This window comes from Bos mutus, chromosome 4 (assembly GCF_027580195.1).
Source record: "Bos mutus isolate GX-2022 chromosome 4, NWIPB_WYAK_1.1, whole genome shotgun sequence".
Classification (NCBI taxonomy): domain Eukaryota; kingdom Metazoa; phylum Chordata; class Mammalia; order Artiodactyla; family Bovidae; genus Bos; species Bos mutus.
The window spans coordinates 74,732,175-74,760,163 of record NC_091620.1 but is presented as its reverse complement, the minus strand read 5'-3'; the positions used below and the strand labels follow the sequence as shown (position 1 = coordinate 74,760,163).

The following is a 27,989-nucleotide window of genomic DNA, read 5'->3' as shown; positions in this document are numbered from 1 at the left end:
GCTTGGTGATAGCTTTTTAAAATACAAATATCTTTTGAAAGGAATATCTCCAAGGAAGGAGATTTCAACAGTGGTAGGATGTGTATTTCAGAGTTCTCAGAGAGAAAGAAATGATGACTATAGTGGAGTGAAGAATTAGAAGGCAGTATTCCATTTCCCTACAGTTATATTCAGGTGCAGGCTCTCAGTGTTGACAAGGACGCAGTTTTTTTTAACCTTTGAATTTCTAAAGTATACTTTTGCCAAATCTTAAAATAATATATAGAAAGTAAATATTTTATTGTCCAAATCCCCAAATCTTTGATCATTTAGTTCATTTATTTCAAATCTAAAATTAAAGTTAAAAAATATTTGGCTCCAAGGTCTGAAAAAGGTCTCTCTGTTTATTTCTGTTGTATAAACAAATACATCTAGGTTGCATGAAAGCTGTGCTAGATGCATAAGGGAAAACACTAGCTTGCTGCAACACAGAAGATACGAACCATGAAGGAAGAGATTATTTCCTGTGATTGATCACAGTGGTTTCAAATTTATTTTTTAAATCAGAAAGAAAAAAATCTTTTAAAAAAGCTAAACTCATGAGAATACCCAAATGTAATCCAGATGAAAGCAGAGTTGCTCTTGGATGTTTCTGGATGGGTATAAATGGAAAAAGCAAAGCTCTTTTTTAACCTCTATAGCACACCCTACAGGAATTCTTAGAACTAGGATTCTGCTAAAAAACAACAACAACAAAAAAAACCTTTGGAAATCGATCAGCGTGCGATCAGCCACACACAGGCCTGCCTGAAGCCTGAGTGAGAGGGTTTTATGAAAGTGCCATTGTAAACTGGAACAGAGGCTAGCCCATCTAGGGAAGAGGGTATCCAGGAGACCCCAGCTGGCCAGAGGAAAAGGATTCTCATCCCAAGGAGACCAGACAAAGGCCTGCGACCTGCCCAGCCTTCCTGACTTCCTGACTTCCTCGGATGAAAAGCCAGCACTTCCTATCAATTAGTGTTTTTATGCTTCCTATGCTTTCTCTGTATGTTTTTCTGATTCTCCACCAATAAAATTCATTTGATAGTAGTACGGGAAGCAAAAAAAAGGAAGCACATTTTCCTACACATAAGCCTGTTTTCATTATTATGTTTTAATATAGGAACCCTTTCTGATTATAAAAATAGTATATATTAGATGTAATTTGGAAAATTAAAAAATACAGAAAATAAAAATCAACCATCATCCTGACAACCAGAAATAACCTCTAATAAAAATTTTAATTTTAGTCTTTCCTTAATACATACATTTTTTACAAAATTAAAATTAGGATCATAATATATATAATTTATTTCTCTTTTTTAAAAATTCATGGCTAGTTAGTATATTGTGAACATTTTCCATGCCACCAAAAATTCTTCAAGACATCATATATTGAGATTGGTTGATAATCTATTGCACAGGAAGGTACCATAAATGTTAAAAAATTTCAAAATGAGTGGACATTTGTTTCTTTTTCCCATTATTAAAAATTATGATATACATATTAATTTTCACAGCAAATGATAATGTACATATCTTCACTCTATTTCCCTAGAAATAGAATATAGAATCAAAATGTGTATTTTGAAGCTCTAAATACATTTCTCAAAATTGCTTTTCTAAGATTATCAGTTTATACTTTCATTAGTAGCCAGTGGAAGTGTCCATTTCACCTTGCCAACTCTGAGAATCAGAACATTTTTAGTTTTGATTTGAGGAAAAGACTTCGTTTTATCTATATTTCATTTTTGTCCATGAGGTAGTTTTCTTACATTTCCCAACTGCTATAGACTGAATCATGTCACTGAAAAATTCATATATTGAAACTCTAATCCTCAATGTAATGGTATTTGGAGACTGGGCCTTTGGGAGATAATAAGGTTTAGATGAGGTCATGAGGATAGGATCCTCACAATGGGATTAGCACCCTCATATAAAGAGACACCAGAGAAATCTGCTCTTTCTCTGCCCAGTGAGGACATGGTGAGAAGGCAGCCATCTGCAAGCTAGGAGGGGAACCATCACCAGAACTCAGCCATGTTGGCACCATGATCATAGACTTTCAGTCTTCAGAACTGAGAAAACAATTTTTTGTTATTTAAGCCACCCAGTGTATGCCATTTTATTTTAGCAGACCAAGACAACTAAGAGACTAGCCAGCCATGATTTTCTATACATTTGATATGTCCTTCATTTAGATAGGGATGCAAGATACAATAGTAACCAAAGAATCTCAAAGGGACGGTAAAATTCAGAAAGATAGCAGGACCACTTTTTGAATCCTTACTCATACCCCCAGAAGTCTCGCCTGGAGTCTTTCTCAGCTAAGTGTTTGAAGGCTTTTGTGGTTTAAGACAAGCCATGGCAACATTTAGTCCATGACTTATTCTCTGTTTTAGTCCATTTGGAATCTTAGAGCACTAGAGACTGGATGACTAATAAGCAACAGAAACATATTTCTCTCAGTTCTAGAGACTGGGAAATCCAGGATCAAAGTGCAGGAAGATTCTGTGTCTGGTGAGCAGCACTTCATAGATGGCCATCTTCTGACAGTGTCCTCATGTGATGGAAGGATCAATAGAACTCTCTGGAGTCTTCATTATAAGGACTCATACTCCATCTATAAGGGCTCCACCCTCATGATCTAATCACCTCCCAAAGGCCACACATCCTAATACCATCACATTGGAGACTGGGTTTTAACATATGAATTTTGGGGAGAAACATTCAGTCTACAGAATGTTCATATCACTTTGTTCATTTCCACAATAAACACTAATCATTATGATTCCTGAAGATTTGAAAATAGTTATATATTTGCTTTGGTGCATGTGAGAACAACTGTCCCATCTGTGACACATTGCAGGTGACCAACCTGACTAGACAGCCACTTCACCCTCCCTGTGCAGACTCTTGCTAAAGTTCCAGAAACTAGGTGCCGGTGAAAACAACAACCTTCTCAGAGACACAATGATCATTTCTGGGTCAAAGGTAATTTTCTCTGACTTATTAAATATGTTAATACATTTTCAACTTGCACTGTCTAATGTGACAGCTATTAATTTCATGTTGCTATTGAGTCAGACACAACTGAGCGACTGAACAATTGAGCACTTCATATGTGGCTTGTCCAAACTGACATGTGCTGCAAGTGTAAAGTACACACTCAGTTTTGAAGACAATATGATTTTATAGTGAGTCAATATGAGTCCATATTGAAATGATTATGTTCTGGATAGATTGGTTTGTAGAGAATCTAATGTCACCTATTTCTTTCTACTTCTTTAATGTGTCTGTAGGACACCAAAATGGATAAATGCACAGAGTACTAAGGAGAAACTTTGAGCTAGAGACAGCTTCAGAGTCATAGCTGCAAGTGGTTGAAGCTGTTGAGGTGTTTTCTACCAGCACCGGAATAGATGCCCAGCAAATGTTTGCTGATGAAAAATGGTCTAATGTACCCTTCTTAGCTGACCACTCTTGCCATTTCATCCAAGAAAAAAAAAAAAAGATCCTAATCTGTTGTTAAAAAAAAAAAAAGGAACCTGACTAACTTGAATTGAACATAAAATCCAGCAGTCTTTAAGCTGGTGTGCAAATCTCTGCTGCTGCTGCTAAGTCGCTTCAGTCATGTCAGACTCTGGGCAACCCCATAGACGGCAGCCCACCAGGCTCTCCCGTCCCTGGGATTCTCCAGGCAAGAACACTGGAGTGGGTTGCCATTTCCTTCTCCAAAGCCCACAAAGGCTTTCCGAAGGGTGTGTGAGAGTGAATAGTATAAAAGACTCCCCAATCTCCAGAGCCTCGCCTTCTCCATATATTCTTTCCTGAACTTAATTTGCCTCAGGACACATTTTGTGGTTTTCTTTTCCCATTCTTCCCTTTCACAATAGCTTTCTCCTAGTCTAGAAAGTTAGGGCCTGTCTCTCATTCATCTGGAATCTTACTACAAAGAAAACCGAGTCAGAGAAATTTAGAAACTTGCTCAGACTTACACAATTAGTAATTGGCAAAACCAAGAGTCAAACCTAGGCAATCTCATAATAAAATATTAATGAAATTCCCTTGCACTGCTTCAGCTATAAATGTCAACTAAACATGGAGTTTATCGGGTCCTACACTAGAAATTCTAAAGGTAGATACTGCTTTTCATTCAGTCGTTCAGTCGTGTCCGACTCTTTGAGACCCTATGAACCGCAGCACACCAGGCCTCCCTGTCCATCACCAGCTTCCGGAGTCCACCCAAACCCATGTTCATTGAGTCAGTGATGCCATCCAACCATCTCATCCTCTTTTGTCCCCTTCTCTTCCTGCCCTTAATCTTTCCCAGCATCAGGGTCTTTTCAAATGAGTCAGCTCTCCACATCAGGTGGCCAAAGTATTTAATCCAGTGATTTACTGATGTCACGAGAGACCTGATTTCTTTCCATTTTCCCACTCTACTTTCCTTTACCCTAAAACCATCTTCCCATGTGGACGCAAGAGAATTGGCAATGGCTCCCAGGGCTACATGCTTCCCCACAAACATCCAGAGATGCTATATCTCTGTCCCAGCATTCCAACCAGCAACCTGATCTAAACTGGTTTAGATCACATCTTGCCCTCCCCCATGATCCTTGCTGCTGCTGCTAAGTCGCTTCAGTTGTGTCTGACTCTGTGCAACCCCATAAACAGAAGCCCACCAGGCTCCCCCATCCCTGGGATTCTCCAGGCAAGAACACTGGAGTGGGTTGCCATTTCCTTCTCCAACGCAGGAAAGTGAAAAGTAAAAGTGAAGTCGCTCAGTCATGCCCAACTCGTAGCAACCCCATGGACTGCAGCCCACCAGGCTCCTCCGTCCACGGGATTTTCCAGGCAAGAGTACTGGAGTGGGGTGCCATTGCCTTCTCCGATCCTTGCTACTACCCGCCATAGTCATAAACATTATGACCAGGGGAGCTTGAATGTGCTGGTTGCCATAAGTCAATCAGGGTCCAACCCCAGAGATAAGGATAAGCAGCTTCCCTGAAGCACCCAGGCTATGTGGGGAAGAGGTAGTTATGGAATAAGAATGTAAGAAATATTAGCAAGAGGGAAGTAGATGTTGTGTAGGCAACTTGTTAATGTCCAGTATACATCTGCACCTGAGGAACATAGAAAAGAACGGAGAAGGAATATTTACAGAAGGGTTGAGACCCACTTGCTGGATGATAGTAAACTACATCTTTGTTCAGATAATGTTTTGAGATCCAACTTGATCCCAGATTATTCTTGTATGAATAAGCTTGGGTGTATCTGATTGTATTTCCCAACATGGCCATTACAATATCTCCCATCCCATGAGCTCTTTTTGGATTGTGACTTTGATACACTTTCCATTAAGAAGTGGGGTCTATGTTCCCTCCTCTTGAATCAAGGTAAAAATAATGCTATGTTGACTTCCAAGCCTAGGCCATAAATGATGATATAACTTCTACTTAGTTCTCTCTGGGGACACTTGCTCTTAGAACTGAGTCTCCATACTGTGAGGAAGTCCAAGCAGCCCATGGAGAGGCACATGGAGGAACCAAGCCTCCCGGTTCACAGACCTAACCTAACTTCCAGCCAACCTCTGGCACCAAGTTGCCAGGTGTGTGAATGAACCATCTTAAAAGTGGATCTTTAACACTCTGCTGATCCACCCTAGATGGTATCGCATGGAGCAGGGACAAGCTTTCCCTAAAAATCCTTGCAAGAATTTCAGATTTTTAAGCAAACTAAATGCTTCATGTTCTTTTATGCCATGAAGTTTTGTGGTTGTGTTACATAGCAATGAATAACTGATACAGAAAACAAACAATACATGACTGTATAGCCAGATCAAGCTTGTCATTCCATCCATCCCTAGCTACATACATTAAGATAGAAAACACACAGCCATGACTATCTTTTAACATTTTATTATGGAAAATTTCAAACACATATAAACAATGAACCCCTATGTGCCTATCACCCAGTTTCAACAGTTGTCACCATTCTGTGGTTTGTGTGATTCTTAGGGTTAAATCAACATAACATTATTTTCATCTAGATTATATGTTTCCCCATTTTCCACCTGTTCTCTACTATAATATTTTAGGTAAAATCTACATGAATTCAAATGCACAAATCCTAATTGTATAATTCTGACAATGGATATACTTAAATCTCAGTCATTTTCGAACTCCCCAGAAAGTTCCTTTGTGTAGCCTGCCAGTTAAGCCTTTTGTATCAGTCAGGATCCAATTAGGAGACAGAAATCACACCAGTAATTTGAATAAAGAACATTTATCCTATTTTAATAACTAAATTTAATAAATAATTTAATTCAAGGTTGCTCATGATTTTACATTAATAATAATTAACATGTTGAAGAAAACAGGAAATGATAGACAAAAAGGATGAAAAGAGGCAGGATTTTAATTGGAATGTATAAAAGAAATCAAATAGACATTCTAGAACTGAAAAATACACTATCTGAAATTAAGAACTCATTTGATGTACTTAACAGTAGATTAGACTCAGCATAAAACAGAATCTGTAAACTTGAAGACAATCAATGAAAACTATCCACACTTAAGCACAGAGGGAAAAGAGAATGGGGAAAAAACAGAAAAGAACAAAAGAGGCATAGGACCAAGCTAAAAAAAAGAAAAAGCTAACATATTTATGATGGGAGTCCCAGAAGGAGAAAAGAGAATTAGGTAGAAGCAAAATTTGAAAATGATCAAGAATTCTCTAAAACAGATGAAAAGTATAAATCAACTGATTAAGTAAGGCCAGTGAATCAAGCAGGATTAAAAGAAAAAAGATCAGCCTCTATTCAAAAGTTGGCAGGGAAATGATATCCTAAGGAGACAGCCAGGTTTTATTCAGAACAGGTAGGTGGAGTGCAGTTCAGTTCTGTTCAGTTGCTTAGTCGTGTCCGACTCTTTGCGACCCCATGAATCACAGCACGCCAGGCCTCCCTGTCCATCACCAACTCCCAGAGTTCACTCAGACTCACGTCCATCGAGTCAGTGATGCCATCCAGCCATCTCATCCTCTGTCGTCCCCTTCTCCTCCTGCCCCCAATCCCTCCCAGCATCAGAGTCTTTTCCAATGAGTCAACTCTTCACATGAGGTGGCCAAAGTATTGGAGTTTCAGCTTCAGCATCAGCCCTTCCAATGAACACTCAGGACTGATCTCCTCTAGGATGGACTGGTTGGACCTCCTTGCAGTCCAAGGGACTCTCAAGAGTCTTCTCCAACACTACAGTTCAAAAGCATCAATTCTTTGGTGCTCAGCTTTCTTCACAGTCCAACTCTCACATCCATACATGACCACAGGAAAAACCATAGCCTTGACTAGACAGACCTTTGTTGGCAAAGTAATACCTCTGCTTTTCAATATGCTATCTAGGTTGGTTATAACTTTCCTTCCAAGGAGTAAGCGTCTTTTAATTTCATGGCTGCAATCACCATCTGCAGGTGGAGTTCAGAAGAGGTTAAATATACATGGAAATTTGTGATGAAAAATGATGTATTCCAAAACTTGCAGAAGATGGGTTTTAGAAGAGTGCTAGGCATGGAAAACTGGATCAGTTGAATAGATACAAAGAAAGCAGGTAACCAGGTTAAGGTGGGTATGTGTCGCTCTCTTGCACGTGCTAGTAATATGGTAGCAGAGGTAAAGGACTCCTCAGAATAATACTGTCTTAGGCAGTAGGGAGCACTTCTAAGGGCTTCCTTTCTCTGGGGGCAAAGCAAGGTGGTAGACTGATATGGAAGAGGTGCTCTCATCCAGAGGAGGAACCAGGGGTGCCTCCAGCAGCTGGTCAGTTTTATGGCAAGTGGAGAGGAAGGCGAGGCGAGGTTACAACTTCCCTGATCCTCAACTCAAGTCCACTTGTGCTACCTGTTCCATGGCCAACTTGGACATAGCTATGACTCAGAATGGCTTCATACTGAATCATAAATGCAGTCAGCTCTCTGTATCTGCAGGTTCTTCATTCATGGAATCAATCAAATGTGGGTCCAAAATGACTGGGGAAAAATTCCATTGTTTCAAAAAGCAAAACTTTAATTTTCTATGTGCAGGCAATTATTTACATGGCATTTATATTGGATTAGGTACTATAAGTGATCTAGAGATGATTTATTTAGAGGTGATTTATACAGTAAGATGGATGTAGGTTGTATATAAATACTGTGCACAGATTTTAGTGTCCATAGGGGTCCTAGAACCAAAGCTGAGGCTACTGAGGGATGACTGTATTATGTCCTTTGAAGAGGCTCCGTCTTCCTCCCCACCTCTGGGTGTGAGGATAGTTTCACCCCTCCAGGCCTACTTGCATTGCTGATAGTACAAAAATGGTTTCAAAAAGGAAAAATCGATGATCCTCAGATTTTTCAGGTTCTCCCCATGGAAACTAAAATTCATTTTCTTTATAAAAGTTTGAAATTGTACACTATGAAGTCATGTGTTAATATATCTAGCCAAGAAAAAGTTTTAATAGGAAAAAAAAGATGCTTCTGAGAGATAATTGTGCACATTCCACTTTCTGGCCCCCACCTCCTACTTTTCCAGCTCCGTCACTCAAATACTCCCTCTACCCTTTTTCATTCACCTCTTACACACTTCCACTTTCTACCCACATATCAGTATTATGTCTTGTTCTCATATCCAACCCAGTCCTTAGAGTCCTAGGCCCATCACTTTACGCACTCTCAAAAGCTTAGCTCCCTCCCCACTGCCCTTCCATTATGTATGTGTGGCAAACTCCTATCTTGGATGAAATCAACTCTTACTTTTATACTTAGGTCTGATTTACTGAGTGCTGCTTGAGAAAATCACGCAACTGGGAAGATAAGTAGCAAGCTTTCTACACATTTTCAAATATAATTGTATAGAGGTAAAACATGAATGAAACTCATGAGAAAAAAAATTAAAACCATACAGATGTATATATGGAGTAAAAGATTAGGGTTCTCCCCTAAAGCTATCCCCCAAAATATTTGCTGTTAATAGTTTGCCATATATTCTATGCATGTATTATTGTCTTATTTATATATATATACACACACATATAAAAACACACTTATATACATATACACATATGCATACAAATATGAAGTCAGGTAGCTAGATTTTAGTAGACACTTTGTTAGGCAATTTGCATTTTTGTCTTAAGGTATCCCATTCCCTTATTTATACTTATTTACTATGTTCACTATGTGACAATGTTACAATGAATATACGCGGACATCCTTCTGGTTACATGTGCAAGTATGTCTCTAAAGTGGATCCTCAGAAGTGGAAATGCTTGGTTAACGGATATTCATATTTAACATTTTAATAAATATTTGAAAATTACCATCCCACAGGGAGTGGGCTGTACTGAATTGCCCTCCCACTTGCGTAGGAGAGTTACTCCCCCAGCTGGGCTCTCAACACTGCCTCACCCTCCTTCTCTTTCCTTCCCTGGACTTCTAACTCTCCCTCCTTGTCTGAATAACTTAACTACTCAAAACCCCTTCTACAACTGCCATCCCCTCCCAAACATCCTCATTCTTGACAAACATTTCACCTCATATTTGTAGAGAAAATGGAAGTCACCAGAAGATAATTTTATTGGCTTCCTAACCCGGAGCCTACAAAGCCTATCCACCCCTTGTCCCCCTTCCTTCCTGTTACAAAGTGGGTGGGGAAGGACAGTCTTTCCTCCCATTTAAGTCTTGGTTGTGGGGATCTTCCTTTCACACAAAGGGCTGACTACCTTCTATCTAAAGATCTCAGTTTCCACTCCTCAGCTAACCTCAATCTATTTTCTGCCTTCATCACTCCATTGAAAACCCACACTTACCTTGGGCCAAATCCACTACAACTTTTCAAGTCTTTATCTTAGGTGACACTATTGCCCACTTTCTCCTGTTTTTCCTCTTCTATCTCCAAGGCATTTCATTCTCACTCCTCTAGTCCTTAGTTCCTCTTGTCCAAACCTGAAAAGTTGGCGTTTGGGGTTTCTGTCCGGAGGCCTTTCCCCCTTTCTCCCTGGGAGATGTCATTCATTCCCCTCCTTTCAGCCACCATCACCCCTCTGTCTTCAACTCTCTGATCTGTATGTTCAGCCCAGACCGCCGTCCTGTCAAAACTGACTTCTCTTCCCTTTTCGCTCCTCTTAACCTCCACTTCCTCTCTTCCCCAAACTCCAGTCCCTCCTCTGGGAATTCTCTGCCCATTTTTCCCTCTTCTAACTCCGCCGCCGCGTGGCTCCAGTACCTCGCAGACCTGAGGAATGTAGTTCTCCCTGAAGTATTTCCTCAGCCTGGGGCTGGCCCGGCGCAGCGAGGCCATGACCTGAGGCCCTACTGAAATCCAGCGCAGCTAGAGCCACTCCTAAGCTAGGGGCTAGTGCGTCCCGGCGTTGCCACGGCAACCGCGCGGCGTGGAAGGAGGAGCTAGGCATTGCGTTGCCTCGCGCCCGCAGTGGCCTGCCCGGAAGAGAGGCGGGCCTCGGGCCGGGGCCGGGACCCGCCTCCCGGCGTCCGGGGCGGCCCCGGTTGTGCTTTTGGGGCGTGCAGTGGTTGCGGCGCTTCACCCAGTCTAGCTCGCCTCCAGCCGTGCCCCGCCCATTCTCCAGGAAGCCGCCAGGAAGCGTACGCGCTGAGTGGACTCTTTCACTTTTCAGCAGGGCGGTTTCTGAGAGGCGGAGTTCTGTCCCCCATTTCCTTTCTCCCGCGGCGTAATCCCGGGCGGCGGCGCCTGGACCCGCTTGCTTCGGACACTCCCGCGCCGGGCCCAGCGCTGTGCGCGGCCCCAGAGGTAGCATGGGCGGCGCCCGGGACGTGGGCTGGGTGGCGGCGGGCCTGGTCCTCGCGGCCGGCGCCTGCTACTGCTTCTACAAGCTGACGCGGGGCCGGAGACGAGGCGGCCGCCAGCTTCGACTGCGTCCCTCGCGGTCCGCAGGTAAGGCCACGGGGTCCCTGGCAGGTGGCGGGGACTGGGACTGGGCCTTTCCCTGGATGAGGGGTTGAAAAAGCTCGCCGTCATTGTGTAGGATCCTTTAATGCGTTTGCTTGGAAGCTCTTGGCTTCCTTGCTGCTGCTTTTGCTAAGTCGCTTCAGTCGTCTCCGACTGTGCGACCCCACAGACGGCAGCCCATCAGGCTCCGCTGTCCCTGGGATTCTCCAGGCAAGAATACTGGAGTGGGTTGCCATTTCCTTCTCCAATGCATGCATGCACATTAAGTCGCTTCAGTCGTGCCCGACTCTGTGCGACCCCATGGACAGTAGCCCACCAGGCTCCTCTGTCCACGGAGTTCTCCAGGCAAGAGTACTGGAGTGGGTTGCCATTTCCTTCTCTATGGCTTCCCTGTGCTTGGAGTAAATAAGAAGCCCAGCCAGGGAGGGAGGCTGGTGAGAAGAGAGAGGTCGGGAAGCCCAGGTGCAAAGGGCGGATCTTCCTCTTAATTGGATGAGTGTAGGGTTCGATTCCCTACCTTCATTTCTATTTTTCAAAATACCAGGATGAAAAATTGCTGTATCTTTCTTGCCCAAGTCTGGTGGCACAGCGGAGGATTAAGTTTCCCAGAAGTGTATTGATTGCTTTTCGCGTTAAATATTGCTCCTGACCTTTTTGTTACCAGAGGGTTTCTCCTGAGCGTGCGTCGGGTGTTGCCCGGCCTTCTGCATGCGGTTAGCCTGAAAGAAGGGACACCTGAGGGGCAGCTCTGAGAGGAGGTACTTTGAAGTCACCGTGGTCTATGTATAAGCAAAGTTTGCGAGACAAGAGATACAGATATAGCTATGTATATCAAATTAGAACGCTTGTCTGCATTCAGGACAACCCTCCTGGCGGACAAGAGCATGATCAAGTTTGGGTCCAAAAGTTGATTGGTCAAGATTCTAACAATTTGCTGATGATCTGAGGGGATATTTCAGGTCATGGGAATTGTTACAAAAATTATTAAAAAATAAAATCTGCCAACCAAGAAATTCCTCTCTACAAATGTGGGAAAGAACTAAATAGCTTTATTATCAAATAAGCATTTAACCAGATTTTACACGCATCACGAGCAGTCTGCTAGTGGGATTGCAAAGACTGAATTCTCACCCCTTTAAGTATCTACGCAGGTGCAGCCTATTTCATATTATGTACATACCCTCATGATTAACAGTAATTTGTCCTTAAGAGGACTTACCTGAACCATTTGCTACACATGGTTCATTCTGAATTCACTGGTGGTTGAGATAGTGTTTGTGTTAGCTAATTACTTTTATATAGAGGAAAAAATAAGACTTCTCAGTGTCTTTCTAACCATGTAGTCACAACATAGAACTAAGTACCAAGCTCAGACTCAAACAGAAAAGGAGATGGGGACTTCCTTGATTTTTACACTTCAAACAGATAACATCAAAGCCACTGAGAAAGACTTTTTTAGGTTGTAAACCAGCAAGAGGGTTGGCTTTTTAAAAGATGTACATTCATATCAAAGGGACAAAGAATTTACAGTTAGAAGTTTGCTCAAGGAAATCTTTGCAAAAAAGAGAGTAAGAAAAAGGTTCCTTTCCCTTCTGGCACAAGGGGAAAAGAATCAGTTTTTAAAAAGATTTGTACTTATTCTTGCTGCCAAAGCTTAATTTGTTGTTTTTGTGTCAGAGATATTTCTGTATAAGTATTTAGTCAGGTGACCTGAACCCAGATACTTACTCACTTATACTTACCTGACAAAGTCTTACTACCCCAAATCACCATTACCATGGTCAGACAGCTTACAAAATAAGTTGTTCACAGTCCCTTCCTGAAGCTATACTTTTTTTTTCTTTGAAGAAGATTTAAGAAATACCCATTTTGTCAGCATCATCCTTATGTTTCGGATGGTGATCTTTTTTAATTGAAATAAACATTGTATTAGTGTTAGATAAATACCAAAATGACTTGAAATTTGTATGAATTGCAAAATGATCTCCATAAGTTTAGTTGACATCCATCATCACAAATTTTCTTCTAATGAGAGCTTTTAAGATTTATTCTCTTAGCAACTTTCAAGTATACAACACAGTATTATTAACTGTAGTCACCAACCTGTTTATTACTGAAAGTACTTATTGCCCTTATAACTGGAAGTCTGTACCCTTTGACCAAAATCTTCCCATTTCCTTCAGCCCTCAGCCCCTGGCAACCACCATGACACTCTATGTTTCTATGAGTTAAGATTTTTTTTTATATTCCACATCAAAGTGAGATCATTCTGTTCTTGTCTTTCATTTGTTTGACTTATTTCACTGGACATCATGCCCTCAGGGTCCATCCACGTTGTCACAGTGGCAGGCTTTCCATCTTTCTTTTGGCTGAATCACATGCCATTGTATGTATGTGCGAGTGTGTGTGTGTGTGACTGTGTTACCATGTTTTATGTATGTATTCATCCAGCAGTTGACACATAGGTTGTCTCCCTGTCTTGACTGTTGTAAATAATGCTATAGTGAACATTGGGGTGCAGATACCTTTTCAAGGTAGAGGTTTTGTGGAATCATGAAGTGGAATTGCTAGATCATGTGATAGTTCTAGTTTTAATTTTTTGAGGAACCTCCATATTTTCCATAGTGGTTGTGCTTTCCCACCAGCAGTGCACAAGCACTCTCTTGCCTTTCCATCCTCATCAGCATGTGTTTTGTCCTTTGAGGCAAGCCATTCCGACAGGTATGAGGCGATAGGTAACTGTGGTTTTGGTTTGCATTTCCCTGAAGATTAGTGATGTTGAACCCCTTTAAATGTACTTCTTGGTCATTTGAATTCTTTCAAAAAAGATCCATTCAGAGCCTCTGCCCATTTTGTAATCAGATTGCTTCCTTTTGTTTTTTCTTACTGAGTTGCATGAGGGTTTTAAGTCTATTTTAGGTAGTAACCAAATACCAGATACATGATTTGCATATATGTTCTCTGATTTCATAGATTGCCTTTTCATTTTGTTAATGGCTTCCTTTGCTGTACAGAAGATTTTTTAATGTAATTCTACTTGTTTATTTTCCTTTTGTTCTTCTGTTGTTGTTGTTTAGTTGCTAAGTCATGTCTGACTCTTTTGTGACCCCATGGACTATAGGCCACCAGGCTCCTCTGTCCATGAGATTTCCCGGACAAGAATGGAGTAGGTTGTTACTTCCTTCAGGGGATCTTCCCAACCCAGGGATCAAAACTGCTTTTCCTGCATCAACAGGCAGATTCTTTACCAATGAGCCACCGGGGAAGCCCTTTGTTGCTTCTATTTTTGGTCAAATCCAAAAAATCATGTTAAGACCAATGTTAAGAAGCTTACCATCTATGTTTTTTTTTAGGAGTTTTAAGTTTTCATGTCTTGTATTCAAGGCTTTGATCCATTATGAGTTAATTTTGTGTATTGTGTAAGATAATGGTCCAGTTTGATTATTTTGCACATAACTGTCTAGTTTGCCAAGCACCATTTATTGAAGAGACTGTTCTTGCTCCAGGTATATTCCTGGCTCCTTTATCATAAATTAATTGATCATATACATGAGGGTTTATTTCTGGGCTCTCTGTTCTAGTCTATTGATCTTTGTGTCTCTCTCCCCCGCCCCAGTACCATACTGTTTTGAGTACTACAACTTCCTGGTATATTTTGAATTCAGGAAGCATGGTGTTTCCAGTTTTCATCTTAACATTACTTTGACTATTTGCGATCTTTTTTTAGTTCCATAAAGATTTGGAATTGTTGTTTCTGGAAAATGGCATTGGAATTTTGATAGCTATTGCTTCCTTGGTGGCTCAGATGGTAAAGTATCATTCTGCAGTGCAGGAGACCTGGATTAGATTCCTGGGTCAGGAAGATCCCCTGGAGAAGGAAATGGCAACCCACTCTAGTATTCTTGCTTGGAGAATTCTATGGACAGAGGAGCCTGGTGGGCTACAGTCCATGGGGTTGCAAAGAGTGGGACGTGACTGAGCAACTAACACACTTTGGGTACTATGGACGTTTTAGCAATACTAAATCTTCCTACCCCTGAGCATAAGTATCTTTGCATTTATTTGTATCGTCTTCCATTTTTTCCATCAGTGTCTTATAGTTTTCAGTGTGCAAGTGTGTCACCTCCTTGATTAAATTTATTCCTGGATATTTTATTCTTTTTGATGCAATTACAAATGGGATTGTTTTCTTAATTTCTCTTTTTTATCATTTGTTTTTGTGCAGCTGATTTTTTTTTCAATTTTTATTCATCTGTTAGTTTATTTGTGGCCGTGCTTGGTCTTCCTTGCTCTGTGCAGGCTTTCTCTAGTGTGAGCAGGGGCTGCTCTCTAGTCGCAGTGCACGGGCTTCTCCTCGCGGCTGCTTCTCTTGTTGCAGAGCACAGGCTCGAGGAGTGTGTGGGCTTCAGTAGCTGCGGTGCACGGGCTTAGTTGCTCTGTGGCGTGTGGAACCCTCCAGGACCAAGGAGCAAGCCCATGTCCCCTGCATTGGCAGGCGGACTCTCAACCACTGGACCACCAGGGAAGTCCACAACTGATTTTTTTTTTTTTTTTTTTAATATTGAACTTGTATCTTGCAACTTTGCTGAATCCATTTATTGGTTCTAACAGTTTTTTTAGTGGAGTCTTCAGAGTTTTCTCTGTATGTCATCTGTAAATAGAGTTTTACTTCTTGCTTTCTGATTTGGATGCCTTTTATTTATTTTTCTTGTTGAGTTGCTCTGACTAGGACTTCCAGTACTATGCTGAATAGAAGTGATGAGAGTGGGCATACTTGTCTCATTTCTCAGAAAGCTTTCAGTTTTTCACTGCTGAGTATGATGTTAGCTGTGGGCTTTTCATATATGACCTTATGTTGAGGTACATTCCCTCTCTGGGGCTTCTTGGTGGCTCAGTGGCAAAGAATCTGCTTGCCAATGCAGGAGAGAGTGGGTTTGATCCCTTAGTAGGGAAGATCCCCAGGAGAAGGAAATGACAACCCACTCCGGTATTCTTGCCTGCAAAATCCCATGGATAGAGGAGCTTTGCAGGCTCCGGTCCATGGGGTTGCAAAAGAGTCAGATATGACTTAGTGACTAAACTCCACCAACAACATTATCTCTGAACCCACTGTCGAGAGTTTGTATCATAAGTGAATGTTAAATATTGTCAAATGCTTTTTCTCCATCTACTGAGAAAATTATATGATTTTTATTCTTCATTTTATTATTGTGATATAACACAGTATTGATTTGCAGATATTGAACCACTCTTGCATATCAGGAATAAATCCCACTTGATCATTGTGTAGATCCTTTAATGTGTTTGCTGATATTTTGTTAAGAATTTGTGCATCTATATTCTGGGTATCAGTCAGTCAGTCAGTTCAGTCTCTCAGTCGTGTCCGACTCTTTGCGACCCCATGAATTGCAGCACGCCAGGCCTCCCTGTCCATCACCAACTCCCGAGTTCACTCAAACTCAAGTTCATCGAGTTGGTGATGCCATCCAGCCATCTCATCCTCTGTCACCCCCTTCTCCTCCTGCCCCCAATCCCTCCCAGCATCAGAGTCTTTTCCAAGGAGTCAACTCTTTGCATGAGGTGGCCAAAGTACTGGAGTTTCAGCTTTAGCATCATTCCTTCCAAAGAACACCCAGGACTGATTTCCTTTAGGATGGACTGGTTTGATCTCTTTGTGGTCCAAGGGACTCTCAAGAGTCTTCTCCAACACCACAGTTCAAAAGCATCAATTCTTTGGTGCTCAGCCTTCTTCACAGTCCAACTCTCACATCCATACACGACCACTGGAAAAACCATAGCCTTGACTAGACGGACCTTTGTTGACAAAGTAATGTCTCTGCTTTTGAATGGGTATATTGACCTGTAATTTTCTTTCCTTCTGGTGTCTTTGTCTGATTTTAGTATCAGGGTAATACTGGCCTTACAAAATTAAGTTTGAAAGTGTTCTCTTCTATTTTTTTTGGAAGAGTTTGAGAAGGTATTCATTCTTTAAATTTTTGGTAGAACTCACCAGTGAATCCATCTGGTCCTGAATTTCCATTTTTAAGGCAAGTTTTTGATTACTGATTCAGTTTCCTTACTGGTAATTGGTCTGTTCAGATTTCCCATTTCTTCATGATTCAGTTTTGGTGAGTTTTATGTTTCCAGAACTGTGTCTATTTCTTCTAAGTTGTCCAGTTTGCTGGTGTGTAATAGTTCTTAGTAGTCTCTTACGATCCTGTGCATTCTGTGGTATCAGTTGTAATGTCTCTTGTTTCTGATTTTGTTTGAGTCCTCTTTTTTTTCTTGGTAAGCCTGGCTAAAATTTATTTTGTTTATCTTAAAAAAACAAAAACAGCTCTTTATTTCATTGATCTTTTCTGTTGTCTTTCTTGTCTCTGTTTCATTCATTTCTGCTCAGAAATTTGTTATTTTTTCCTTCGTCTAACATTGGGCTTTGTTGTTTGTTTTTCTGGTTCCTTGAGGAGTAGTAAAGTTAAGTTGTTTGACACCTTTCTTATTTCTTATGTAGGTATTTATTGCTATGAAATTCCCTCTGAGAAGTGGCTTTGGTACATCCCATATGTTTTGGTATGTTGTATTTCCATTTTATTGTTTTATTTATTTTAATTTATTTTTAATTGGAGGATTATCAGTTTACAATGTTGTATAGTTTTATGCCAGACAAGTTTGTGAATCAGCCATGTTGTAGATATTGTTCAGTTGCTCAGTAGTGTCTTGAGTCTTTGGACCCCATGGACTGTAGCACGCCAGGCTTCCCTGTCCTTCACTGTCTCCCAAAGGTTGCTGAAACAGAGGTCCATTGAGTTGATGATGCCATCCAACCACTTTATCCTCTGTCACCCCCTTCTTGTCCAGCCCTCAAATCTTTCCCAGGGTCTTTTCCAATGAGTTGGCTCCTCACATCAGGTGGCCAAAGTATTGGAGCTTCAGCTTCAGCCCTTCCAATGAATACTCAGGTCTGATTTCCTTTAGGATTGACTGGTTTGATCTCCTTGCTGTCCAAGGGACTCTCAAGAGTCTTCTCCAGCACCACAATTCCAAAGCATCAGTTCTTCAGCCGTCACCTTTCTTTGGGCTTCCCTGGTGGCTCAGCTGGTAAAGAATCTGCCTGCAGTGGGGGAGACCTGGGTTTGATCCTTGGGTTGGGAAGATCCCCTGGAGAAGAGAAAGGCTACCCACTCCAGTATTCTATCCTGGAGAATTCCCTGGACTGTGTAGTCCATGGGGTGGCAAAGAGTCAGACACGACTAAGCAACTTTCACTTTCAGCTTTCTTTATGGTCCAAATCTCATTCATACATGACTACTGAAAAACAATAGCTTTGACTATACGGACCTTTGTTGGCAAAGTAACGTCTCTGCTTTTTAATGCACTGTCCAGATTTATCATAGCTTTTCTTTAAAGGAGCAAGCATCTTTTAATTTTGTGGCTGCAGTCACCATCTTCAGCAATTTTGGAGAGCCTAAGTAAATAAAATCTGTCACTATTTCCACTTTTTCCTCTCTATTTGCCATGAAGAGATGGGATTGGATACCATGTTCTTAGATTTTTGAAAGTTGATTTAAGCCAGCCTTTTCACTCTGCTCTTTCACCTTCATCAAGAGGCTCTTTAGTTCCTCTTTGCTTTCTGCCATTAGAGTGATATCATCTGCATATCTGATGTTGTTTCTCCTGGCAATTTTGATTGCAGCTCGTGATTCATCCAGTCCAGCCTTTCTCATGCTGTACTCTGCATACAAGTTAAATAAGCAGGGTGACAATATACAGCTTTGATGTACTCCTTTCCCAATTTTGAACCAGTCTGTTGTTCCATGTCTGGTTCTAACTGTTGCTTCTTGACCTGCATACAAGTTTCTCAGGAGGCCAGTAAGGTGGTCTGGTATTCCCGTGTCTTTAAGAATTTCCCACAATTTGTGATGATCCACACAGTCAAACGGAGAAGGCAATGGCACCCCACTTCAGTACTCTTGCCTGGAAAATCCCATGGACAGAGGAGCCTGGTGGGCTGCAGTCCATGGGGTCGTGAAGAGTCAGACACAACTGAGCGACTTCCCTTTCACTTTTCACTTTCATGCATTGGAGAAGGAAATGGCAACCCACTCCAGTGTTCTTGCCTGGAGAATCCCAGGGTTGGGGGAGCCTGGTGGGCTGCTGTCTATGGGGTCACACAGAGTTGGACACAACTGAAGTGACTTAGCAGCAGCAGCAGCAGCACACAGTCAAAGGCTTTAGTGTAGTCATTGAAGCAGAAGTAGATGTTTTTCTGGCATTCTCTTGTTTTTTTCTGTGATCCATTGGAGTTGACAGTTTGATCTCTGGTTCTTCTGCCTTTTCTAAATCCAGCTTGTACATCTGGGAGTTCTTGGTTCATGTACTGTTGAAGAATAGCTTGGAGAATTTTGAGTATTACCTTGGTAGCATATGAAATGAGTGCAGTTGTCTGGTAGTTTGAACATTCTTTGGCATTGCCCTTCTTTGGGCTTGGAATGAAAACTGACCTTTTCCAGTCCTGTGGCCACTGCTGAGTATTTTAAATTTGCTGACATATTGAATGCAGCACTTTCACAGCATCTTTTAGGATTTGAAATAGCTCAGCTGGAATTCCATCACCTCCACTAGCTTTGTTCATAGTAATGCTTCCTAAGACCCACTTGACTTCACACTCCAGGATGTCTGGCTCTAGCTTTGTGACCACATCATTGTGGTTATCTGGGTCATTAAGACCTGGTTTTGTACAGTTCTGTGTATTCTTGCCACTTCTTAGTCTCCTCCTCTTCTGTTAGGTCCTTGTTGTTTCTGTCCTTTATTGTGCCCATCTTTGTGTGAAATGTTGCCTTGATATCTCCAGTTTCCTTGAGGAGACCTCTAGTCTTTCTCATTCTATTGTTTTCCTCTCTTTGTATTATTCTCTTAAGAAGGCTTTTGTAACTCTCCTTGCTATTCTCTGGAACTCTATTCAGTTGGATATATCTTTTCCTTTCTCCTCTGCCTTTCTCTTGTTTTCTCAGCTATTTGTAAGGTTTTCTCAGACACCCACTTTGCCTTCTTGCATTTCTTTTTCTTGGGAATGGTTTGGTCACCACCTCCTGTAGTGTTACTAACCTCTGTCCATAGTTCTTCAGGCACTCTGTCTACCAGATATAATCCCTTGCATCTATTCATCACCTCCACTAAATAATCATGAGGAATATGATGTAGGTCATACTTGAATGGTCTAATGGTTTTCTCTACTTTCTTTAATTTAAGCTTGAATTTTACAATAAGAAGCTGATTTTCTGAGCTTCTCCATATTCGGCTGCAAAGAATATAATCAGTCTGATTTCGGTGTTGACCATCTGGTTATGTCCACGTGTAGAGTCATCTCTTGTGTTGTTGGAAGAGGGTGTATGTTATGACCAGTGTGTCCTCTTGGCAAAGCTCTGTTAGCCTTTGCCCTGCTTCATTTTGTTTTCCCAAGGTCAAACTTGCCTGTTACCCCAGGCATCTTTTGACTTCCTACTTTTGCATTCCAATCCCCTATGATGAAAGGACATCTTTTTTTGGTGTTAGTTCTAGAAAGTCTTGTAGGTCTTCATAGAACCTTGACATGAACTTCTTCAGCATTAGTGATTGCGGCATAGATTTGGGTACTGTGCTGTTGAATGGTTTGCCTTTGAAACAAACAGGGATCATTCTGTCTTTTTTGGTATTGCACCCAAGTACTGCATTTTGAACTCTTGTTGACCATGAGGGAAGGGATTCTTGCCCACAGTAGTAGATATAATAGTCATCGGAATTAAATTTGCCCATCCCTGTGCATTTTAGTTCATTGATTCCTAACATGTTGATGTTTACTCTTGCCACCTTCTGCTTGACAACATCCAATTTACCTTGATTTATAGACCTAACATTCCAGGTTCCTATGCAATATTGTTCTTTACAGCTCAGACTTTACTTTCACCACCAGACACATCCACAGCTGAGCATTGTTTCTGCTTTGGCCCAGCCTCTGCATTCTTTCTGGAGCTATTTCTTCTTTCTTTCCCAGTAGCATATTGGACACCCACAGATGTGGGGGGCTCGGTCTTCCACTGTGGGATCTTTTTGACTTTTCATGCTGTTCATGGGATTCTTGAGGCAAGAATACTGAAGTGGTTTGCCATTCCCTTCTCCAGTGAACCACATTTTGTGAGAACTCTCCACTGTGACCCGTCTGTCTTGGGTGGCCCTGCATGGCATGGCTCCTAGCGTCATTGAGTTACACAAGCCTATGATCAGTGTAATCATTTTGGTTAGCTTTCTGTGATTGTAGTTTTCATTCTGAAGACTGTGTTCGATTATAGTTCTTGCTTCTTCTGTCTGCCCTCTGATGGCTAAGGATAAGAGGCTTGTGCAGGCTTCCTGAGGCAGGGACCAGCCGTGGGGAGAACTGGCTCTTGCTCTCTTGGGTAGGGCCATGCCCAGTAAATCTTTATTTCAATTTTCTGCTGATGGATATGGCTGTGCTTCCTCCCAGTTAGTTGTTTGTCCTGAGGCAACCCAGGCCTGGAGTCTACAGTCTCTACAGTAGGGCTGACTAGCAACCTTCCAAAAGGACTTATGCCGACACGCACCTCCGTGGACTGCTGCCACCAGTGACCCTATCCCTGGCGGAGGCTACTTCCAACTGAGGCCACTTCTGAGCCACGCCTCTGCAGGAGACCCTCAGACACTCACAGGCAGGTCTGACACAGTCTCTTGTGGGGTCACCACTTCTTTCTGGCATGCACGAGATTTTGTTTGTGCCCTGCAAGAGTCTCTCTTTGCCCCAGTCCTGTGGAAGTTCTATAATCAAATCCCGCTATCCTTCGAAGTCAGTTTCCCTGGGGATTCCCTTTGCTGGATCCCAGGTAGCAAGCCTGATGTGAGACCTAGAACCTTCACAGCAGTGCGAAAACTTCTTTGGTATTATTCTCCAGTTTGGGGGTCGCCTACCTGCAGTATTGGAGAAGGCAATGGCACCCTACTCCAGTGTTCTTGCCTGGAGAATCCCAGGGACGGGGGAGCCTGGTGGGCTGCCATCTATGGGGTCGCACAGGGTCGGACACGACTGAAGCGACTTAGCAGTAGCAGCAGCAACCTGCAGTATGGGATTTGATTTTGACATGATTACATCCCTCCTACCTTCTCATTGCAGCTTCACCTTTGTCCTAGGACACGGGATATTTGGGGTTTTTTTTGGTGAATTCCAGTATCCTGTCAGTGGTTGTTCAACAGCTAGTTGTTCTTTTGGTGTTCTCACAGGAGAAGATGGGCACACGTCCTTTTACTCCACCATCTTTTCTCTGGTTGTGGTCATAAAAAAAATTCTTAGTACTGTTTCAGTCTTCTTAAATTTATTAAGACTTGTTTTGTAGCCTAACATGTAAACTGTCCTGGAGAATGTTCCACATGTGATTGAGAAGAGTTTGTATTCTGCTGCTTTTGAATGGAATGTTCTGTAAATATTAAGTTCATTTGGTATAATGTGTCCAGTGTTTCCTCATTGATTTTCTGTCTTGATGGCCTGTCCATTGACGAAAGTAGGGTTTTGATTCCACTACTGTTACTGTATTGCCACCTATTTCTCACTTCAGATTTGTTAATTTATTGCTCCTGTGTTGGGTATATAAACATTTACATATGTTATATGCTGTCATTGGTTCAAATCCTTTATCATAATATGATGACCTTCTTTATGTCTTATTATAGAATTTGTCTTAAATCCGTTTTGTCTGATAAGTATGTCTGCCCCTGCTATTTTATTATTTCTGTTTGCATGGAATATCTTTTTCATACCTTCACTTCAGTCTAGTCTTTGAATCTTTAAAACTGAAGTGAATCTCTTGTATACAACATACAGTTTCTGTAATATTGTGATTTATAATTAGAAATGTGTGTTTGGTCTTTGGGCTTCCCAGGTGGCTCTGTGGTAAGGAATCTGCCTGTCAAGCAGAAGATGCAGGTTCAACCTCTTGATCAGTAAGATTCCCTGGAGAGGGAAGTGGCAGCCCACTCCAGTATTCTTGCCTGGGAAATCCCATGGAGAGAGCTGGTGGACTACAGTCCATGGGATTGCAAAGGAGTCAGACACAACTTAGCGACTAAATGACAACAAAATATTTGGTCTTTATATCTGTCTCTGGCACAGAGTTCCTAATAAAACCCTTGGAATTTCCTAAGTGATGTGAGAGGAAAACGTGATTTTTTAATGTTGACGAGGTGACTTTTGGAAAGCATTGAAGGTTGGGGGCCGATTGCTAGTGGAGCCAACTTCATGATTAGAAGCTTGGAACGTTCAGTCCCACTTTCCCCTGACCTCTGGGCTGGTGAGAGGGGCTGGAGGTTGAATCTGTCATCAGTATCCAACAGTTTAATCAATTGTGCTAATGTAAAGGAGTTTCTATAAAAACCCAAAAGGAGGTAATTCCTTTGTTCCTTTCTTCTTCTTTTGTTATTTTCCTTTCAGTTCAGTCGCTCAACGTGTCCGACTCTGCGACCCCATGAATCGCAGCATGCCAGGCCTCCCTGTCCCTCACCAACTCCCGGAGTTCACCCAAACTTGTGTGCATCGAGTCGGTGATGCCATCCAGCCATCTCATCCTCTGTTGTCCCCTTCTCCTCCTGCCCCCAATCCCTCCCAGCATCAGGGTCTTTTCCAATGAGTCAACTCTTCGCATGAGGTAGCCAAAGTATTAGAGTTTCAGCCTCAGCATCAGTCCTTCCAATGAACACCCAGGACTGGTCTCCTTTAGGATGGACTGGTTGGATCTCCTTGCTGTCCAAGGGACTCTCAAGAGTCTTCTCCAACACCACAGTTCAAAAGCATCAATTCTTTGGCACTCAGCTTTCTACACAGTCCAACTCTCACATCCATACATGACCACTGGAAAAACCATAGCCTTGACTAGACAGACCTTTGTTGGCAAAGTAATATCTCTGCTTTTGAATATACTATCTAGGTTGGTTATAACTTTCCTTCCAAGGAGTAAGCTTCTTTTAATTTCATGGCTGCAGTCACCATCTGCAGTGATTTTGGAGCCCAAAAAATAAAGTCTGACACTATTTCCACTGTTTCCCATCTATTTCTCATGAAGTGATGGGATCAGATGCCATGATCTTCGTTTTCTGAATGTTGAGCTTAAGCCAACTTTTTCACTCTCCTCTTCACTTTTCATCAAGAGGCTTTTTAGTTCCTCTTCACTTTCTGCCATAAGGGTGGTGTCATCTGCATATCTGAGGTTATTGATATTTCTCCCAGCAATCTTGATTCCAGCTTGTGCTTCCTCCAGCCCAGCGTTTCTCATGATGTACTCTGCATATAAGTTAAATAAACAGGGTGATAATATACAGCCTTGACGTACTCCTTTTCCTATTTGGAACCAGTCTGTTGTTCCATGTCCAGTTCTAACTGTTGCTTCCTGACCTGCATATAGGTTTCTCAAGAGGCAGATCACGTGGTCTGGTGTTCCCATCTCTTTCAGAATTTTCCACAGTTTATTGTGATCCACACAGTCAAAGGCTTTGGCATAGTCAATAAAGCAGAAATAGATGTTTTTCTGGAACTCTCTTGCTTTTTCCATGATCCAGCGGATGTTGGCAATTTGATCTCTGGTTCCTCTGCTTTTTCTAAAAACAGCTTGAACATCTGGAAGTTCACGGTTCACGTACTGTTGAAGCCTGGCTTGGAGAATTTTGTGCATTACTTTACTAGCGTGTGAGATGAGTGCAGTGTGTGGTAGTTTGAGCATTCTTTGGCATTGCCTTTCTTTGGGATTGGAATGAAAACGGACCTTTTCCAGCTTTGAGGCCACTGCTGAGTTTTCCAAATTTGCTGGCATATTGAATGCAGCACTTTCACAGCATCATCTTTCAGGATTTGAAATAGCTCAACTGGAATTCTATCACCTCCACTAGCTTTGTTCGTAGTGATGCTTTCTAAGGCCCACTTCACTTCACATTCCAGGATGTCTGGCTGTAGGTCAGTGATCACACCATGGTGATTATCTGGGTCGTGAAGATCTTTTTTGTACAGTTCTTCTGTATATTCTTGCCACCTCTTCTTCTGTTAGGTCCATACCATTTCTGTCCTTTATCGAGCCCATCTTTGCATGAAATGTTCCCTTGGTATCTCTAATTTTCTTGAAGAGATCTCTAGTCTTTCCCATTCTGTTATTTTCCTCTGTTTCTTTGCATTGATCGCTGAGAAAGGCTTTCTTATCTCTCCTTGCTATTCTTTGGAACTCTGCCTTCAAATGGGAATATCTTTCCTTTTCTCCTTTGCTTTTCGCTTCTCTTCTTTTCACAGCTATTTGTAAGGCCTCCCCAGGCAGCCGTTTTCCTTTATGATTTGATAGTTTCCTGTGGTAGTTTTGGGGCTTCCCTGATGCTCAGTTGGTAAAGAATCCACCTGCAATGCAGGAAACCCCGATTTGATTCCTGGGTCAGGAAGATCCACTGGAGAAGGGGAAAGCTACCCACTCCAGTATTCTTGGGCTTCCCTTGTGACTTAGCTGGTAAAGAATCCATCTGCAGTGCTGGAAACCTGGATTCAATTTCTGAGTTGGAAAGATCCCCTGGAGAAGAGAGAGGCTCCTACTCCCGTATTCTTGCCTGGAGAAGTCCATGGACTGTATAGTCCATGAGGTTGCAAAGAGTCAACCTCATGACTTACTGAGCGACTTTCACATGTAGTGGTTATAGCAGTCTTTTGTAAATTGATAACAACTCAGTTTGATGTATACATTCTAAAGCTCTGCATTGTTACTCTCCCCACCTGCAACACACATGCTTTTGTGTTTTTGATGCCACAGTTTGCATCTCTTTATTTTGTGTATCCCTTAACAAAGACTTCCCTGGTGGCTCAGAAGGTAAAGAATTTGCCTGCAATACAGAGACCTTGGTTTGAAATTCCTGGGTTGGGAAGATCCCCTGGAGAAGGGAATGGCTGTCCACTCTAATATTCTTGCCTGGAGAATCCCGTGGACAGAAGAGCCTGGCAGGCTGCCCCAAAGAGTTGGACAGGGCTTAGTGACTAAGCACACAGGAAAGGCCAGTGTAGTGGTGCTGAATTCCTTCAGTGTTTGCTTGTCTGGAAAATCCTTTAACTGTCCTTTATGCAGGGCAGCTTTACTGGATACAGTATTCTTAGTTGACAGTTCTTTAAGCATTTTGAATATGTGACGCTCCTCCCTTCTGGCCTGCAAGGTTTCTGCTGAAAAGTCTGCTGATATTCTAGTGGGGGTTTTCCTTGGATGTAACAAGTTGTTTTTCTCTTACTGCTTTTAAAATTATCCCCCACCTCTTAATTTTTGTGTTTTAATTATAATGTGTCTTGTGGTTCTCTCGTGTTCTTCCTGTTTGTAACTCTCTGCTTTATGGATCTGGTTTTCCTTCCCCGGGTTAGGGAAGTTTTTACCCATTATTTCTTCAAATAAATATTCTGCCTCTTTCTCCCCTTTGGGATCCCTGTAAAGTAAATGTTGATCCACTTGATGTTATCTTCAGATCAGATCAGATCAGATCAGTCGCTCAGTCGTGTCCAACTCTTCACGACCCCATGAATCGCAGCACGTCAGGCCTTCCTGTCCCTCACCAACTCCCGGAGTTCACTCAGACTCACGTCCATCGAGTCAGTGATGCCATCCAGCCATCTCATCCTCTGTCGTCCCCTTCTCCTCCTGCCCCCGATCCCTCCCAGCATCAGAGTCTCTTCCAATGAGTCAACTCTTCGCATGAGGTGGCCAAAGTACTGGAGTTTCAGCTTTAGCATCATTCCTTCCAAAGAAATCCCAGGGCTGATCTCCTTCAGAATGGATTGGTTGGATCTCCTTGCAGTCCAAGGGACTCTCAAGAGTCTTCTCCAACACCACAGTTCACAAGCATCAATTCTTCTGTGCTCAGCCTTCTTCACAGTCCAACTCTCACATCCATACATGACCACAGGAAAAACCATAGCCTTGACTAGACGAACCTTTGTTGGCAAAGTAATGTCTCTGCTTTTGAATATGCTATCTAGGTTGGTCATAACTTTCCTTTCAAGGAGTAAGCATCTTTTAATTTCATGGCTGCAGTCACCATCTACAGTGATTTTGGAGCCCAGAAAAATAAAGTCTGACACTGTTTCCCCATCTATTTCCCATGAAGTGATGGGACCAGATGCCATGATCTTCGTTTTCTGAATGTTGAGCTTTAAGCCAACTTTTTCACTCTCCACTTTCACTTTCATCAAGAGGCTTTTGAGTTCCTCTTCACTTTCTGCCGTAAGGGTGGTGTCATCTGCATGTCTGAGGTTATTGATATTTCTCCCAGCAATCTTGATTCCAGCTTGTGTTTCTTCCAGTCCAGCATTTCTCATGATGTACTCTGCATAGAAGTTAAATAAACAGGGTGATAATATACAGCCTTGACATACTCCTTTTCCTATTTGGAACCAGTCTGTTGTTCCATGTCCAGTTCTAACTGTTGCTTCCTGACTTGCATACAAATTTCTCAAGAGGCAGATCAGGTGGTCTGGTATTCCCATCTCTTGCAGAATTTTCTACAGTTTATTGTGATCCACACAGTCAAAGGCTTTGGCATAGTCAATAAAGCAGAAATAGATGTTTTTCTGGAACTCTCTTGCTTTTTCCATGATCCAGCGGATGTTGGCAATTTGATCTCTGGTTCCTCTGCTTTTTCTAAAAACAGCTTGAACATCAGGAAGTTCACGGTTCACATATTGCTGAAGCCTGGCTTGGAGAATTTTGCGCATTACTTGACTAGCATGTGAGATGAGTGCAATGTGTGGTAGTTTGAGCATTCTTTGGCATTACCTTTCTTTGGGATTGGAATGAAAACGGACCTTTTCCAGTCCTGTGGCCACTGCTGAGTTTTCCAAATTTGCTGGTATATTGAGTGCAGCACTTTCACAGCATCATCTTTCAGGATTTGGAATAGCTCAACTGGAATTCCATCACCTCCACTAGCTTTGTTCATAGTGATGCTTTCTAAGGCCCACTTGACTTCA

General features: G+C 42.1%; 2 protein-coding genes across 5 annotated transcripts in view; one reads left to right on the top strand and one right to left on the bottom strand.

The window, feature by feature from the left end:
* The window catches only part of FBXL13 (F-box and leucine rich repeat protein 13), a 220,013-nt gene extending 209,522 nt beyond the window's left edge, over positions 1-10,491 (bottom strand). Inside the window, exon 1 of the mRNA XM_014478077.2 lies at positions 10,280-10,491. Coding sequence (XP_014333563.2) covers positions 10,280-10,354 — 75 coding nt within the window. The 5' untranslated portion in view covers positions 10,355-10,491. The remainder of the gene's footprint in view (positions 1-10,279) is intronic.
* Positions 10,492-10,590: 99 nt separating this feature from the next.
* Positions 10,591-27,989, top strand: part of ARMC10 (armadillo repeat containing 10) — a 123,625-nt gene continuing 106,226 nt past the window's right edge. The window contains exon 1 of one of the 4 annotated variants that reach the window (XM_070369663.1): positions 10,591-10,966. In XM_070369663.1, the coding sequence (XP_070225764.1) occupies positions 10,828-10,966 (139 nt within the window). In that variant the 5' untranslated portion in view covers positions 10,591-10,827. The remainder of the gene's footprint in view (positions 10,967-27,989) is intronic. The other 3 variants (XM_070369664.1, XM_070369665.1, XM_005895253.3) reach the window with 3 other exon arrangements.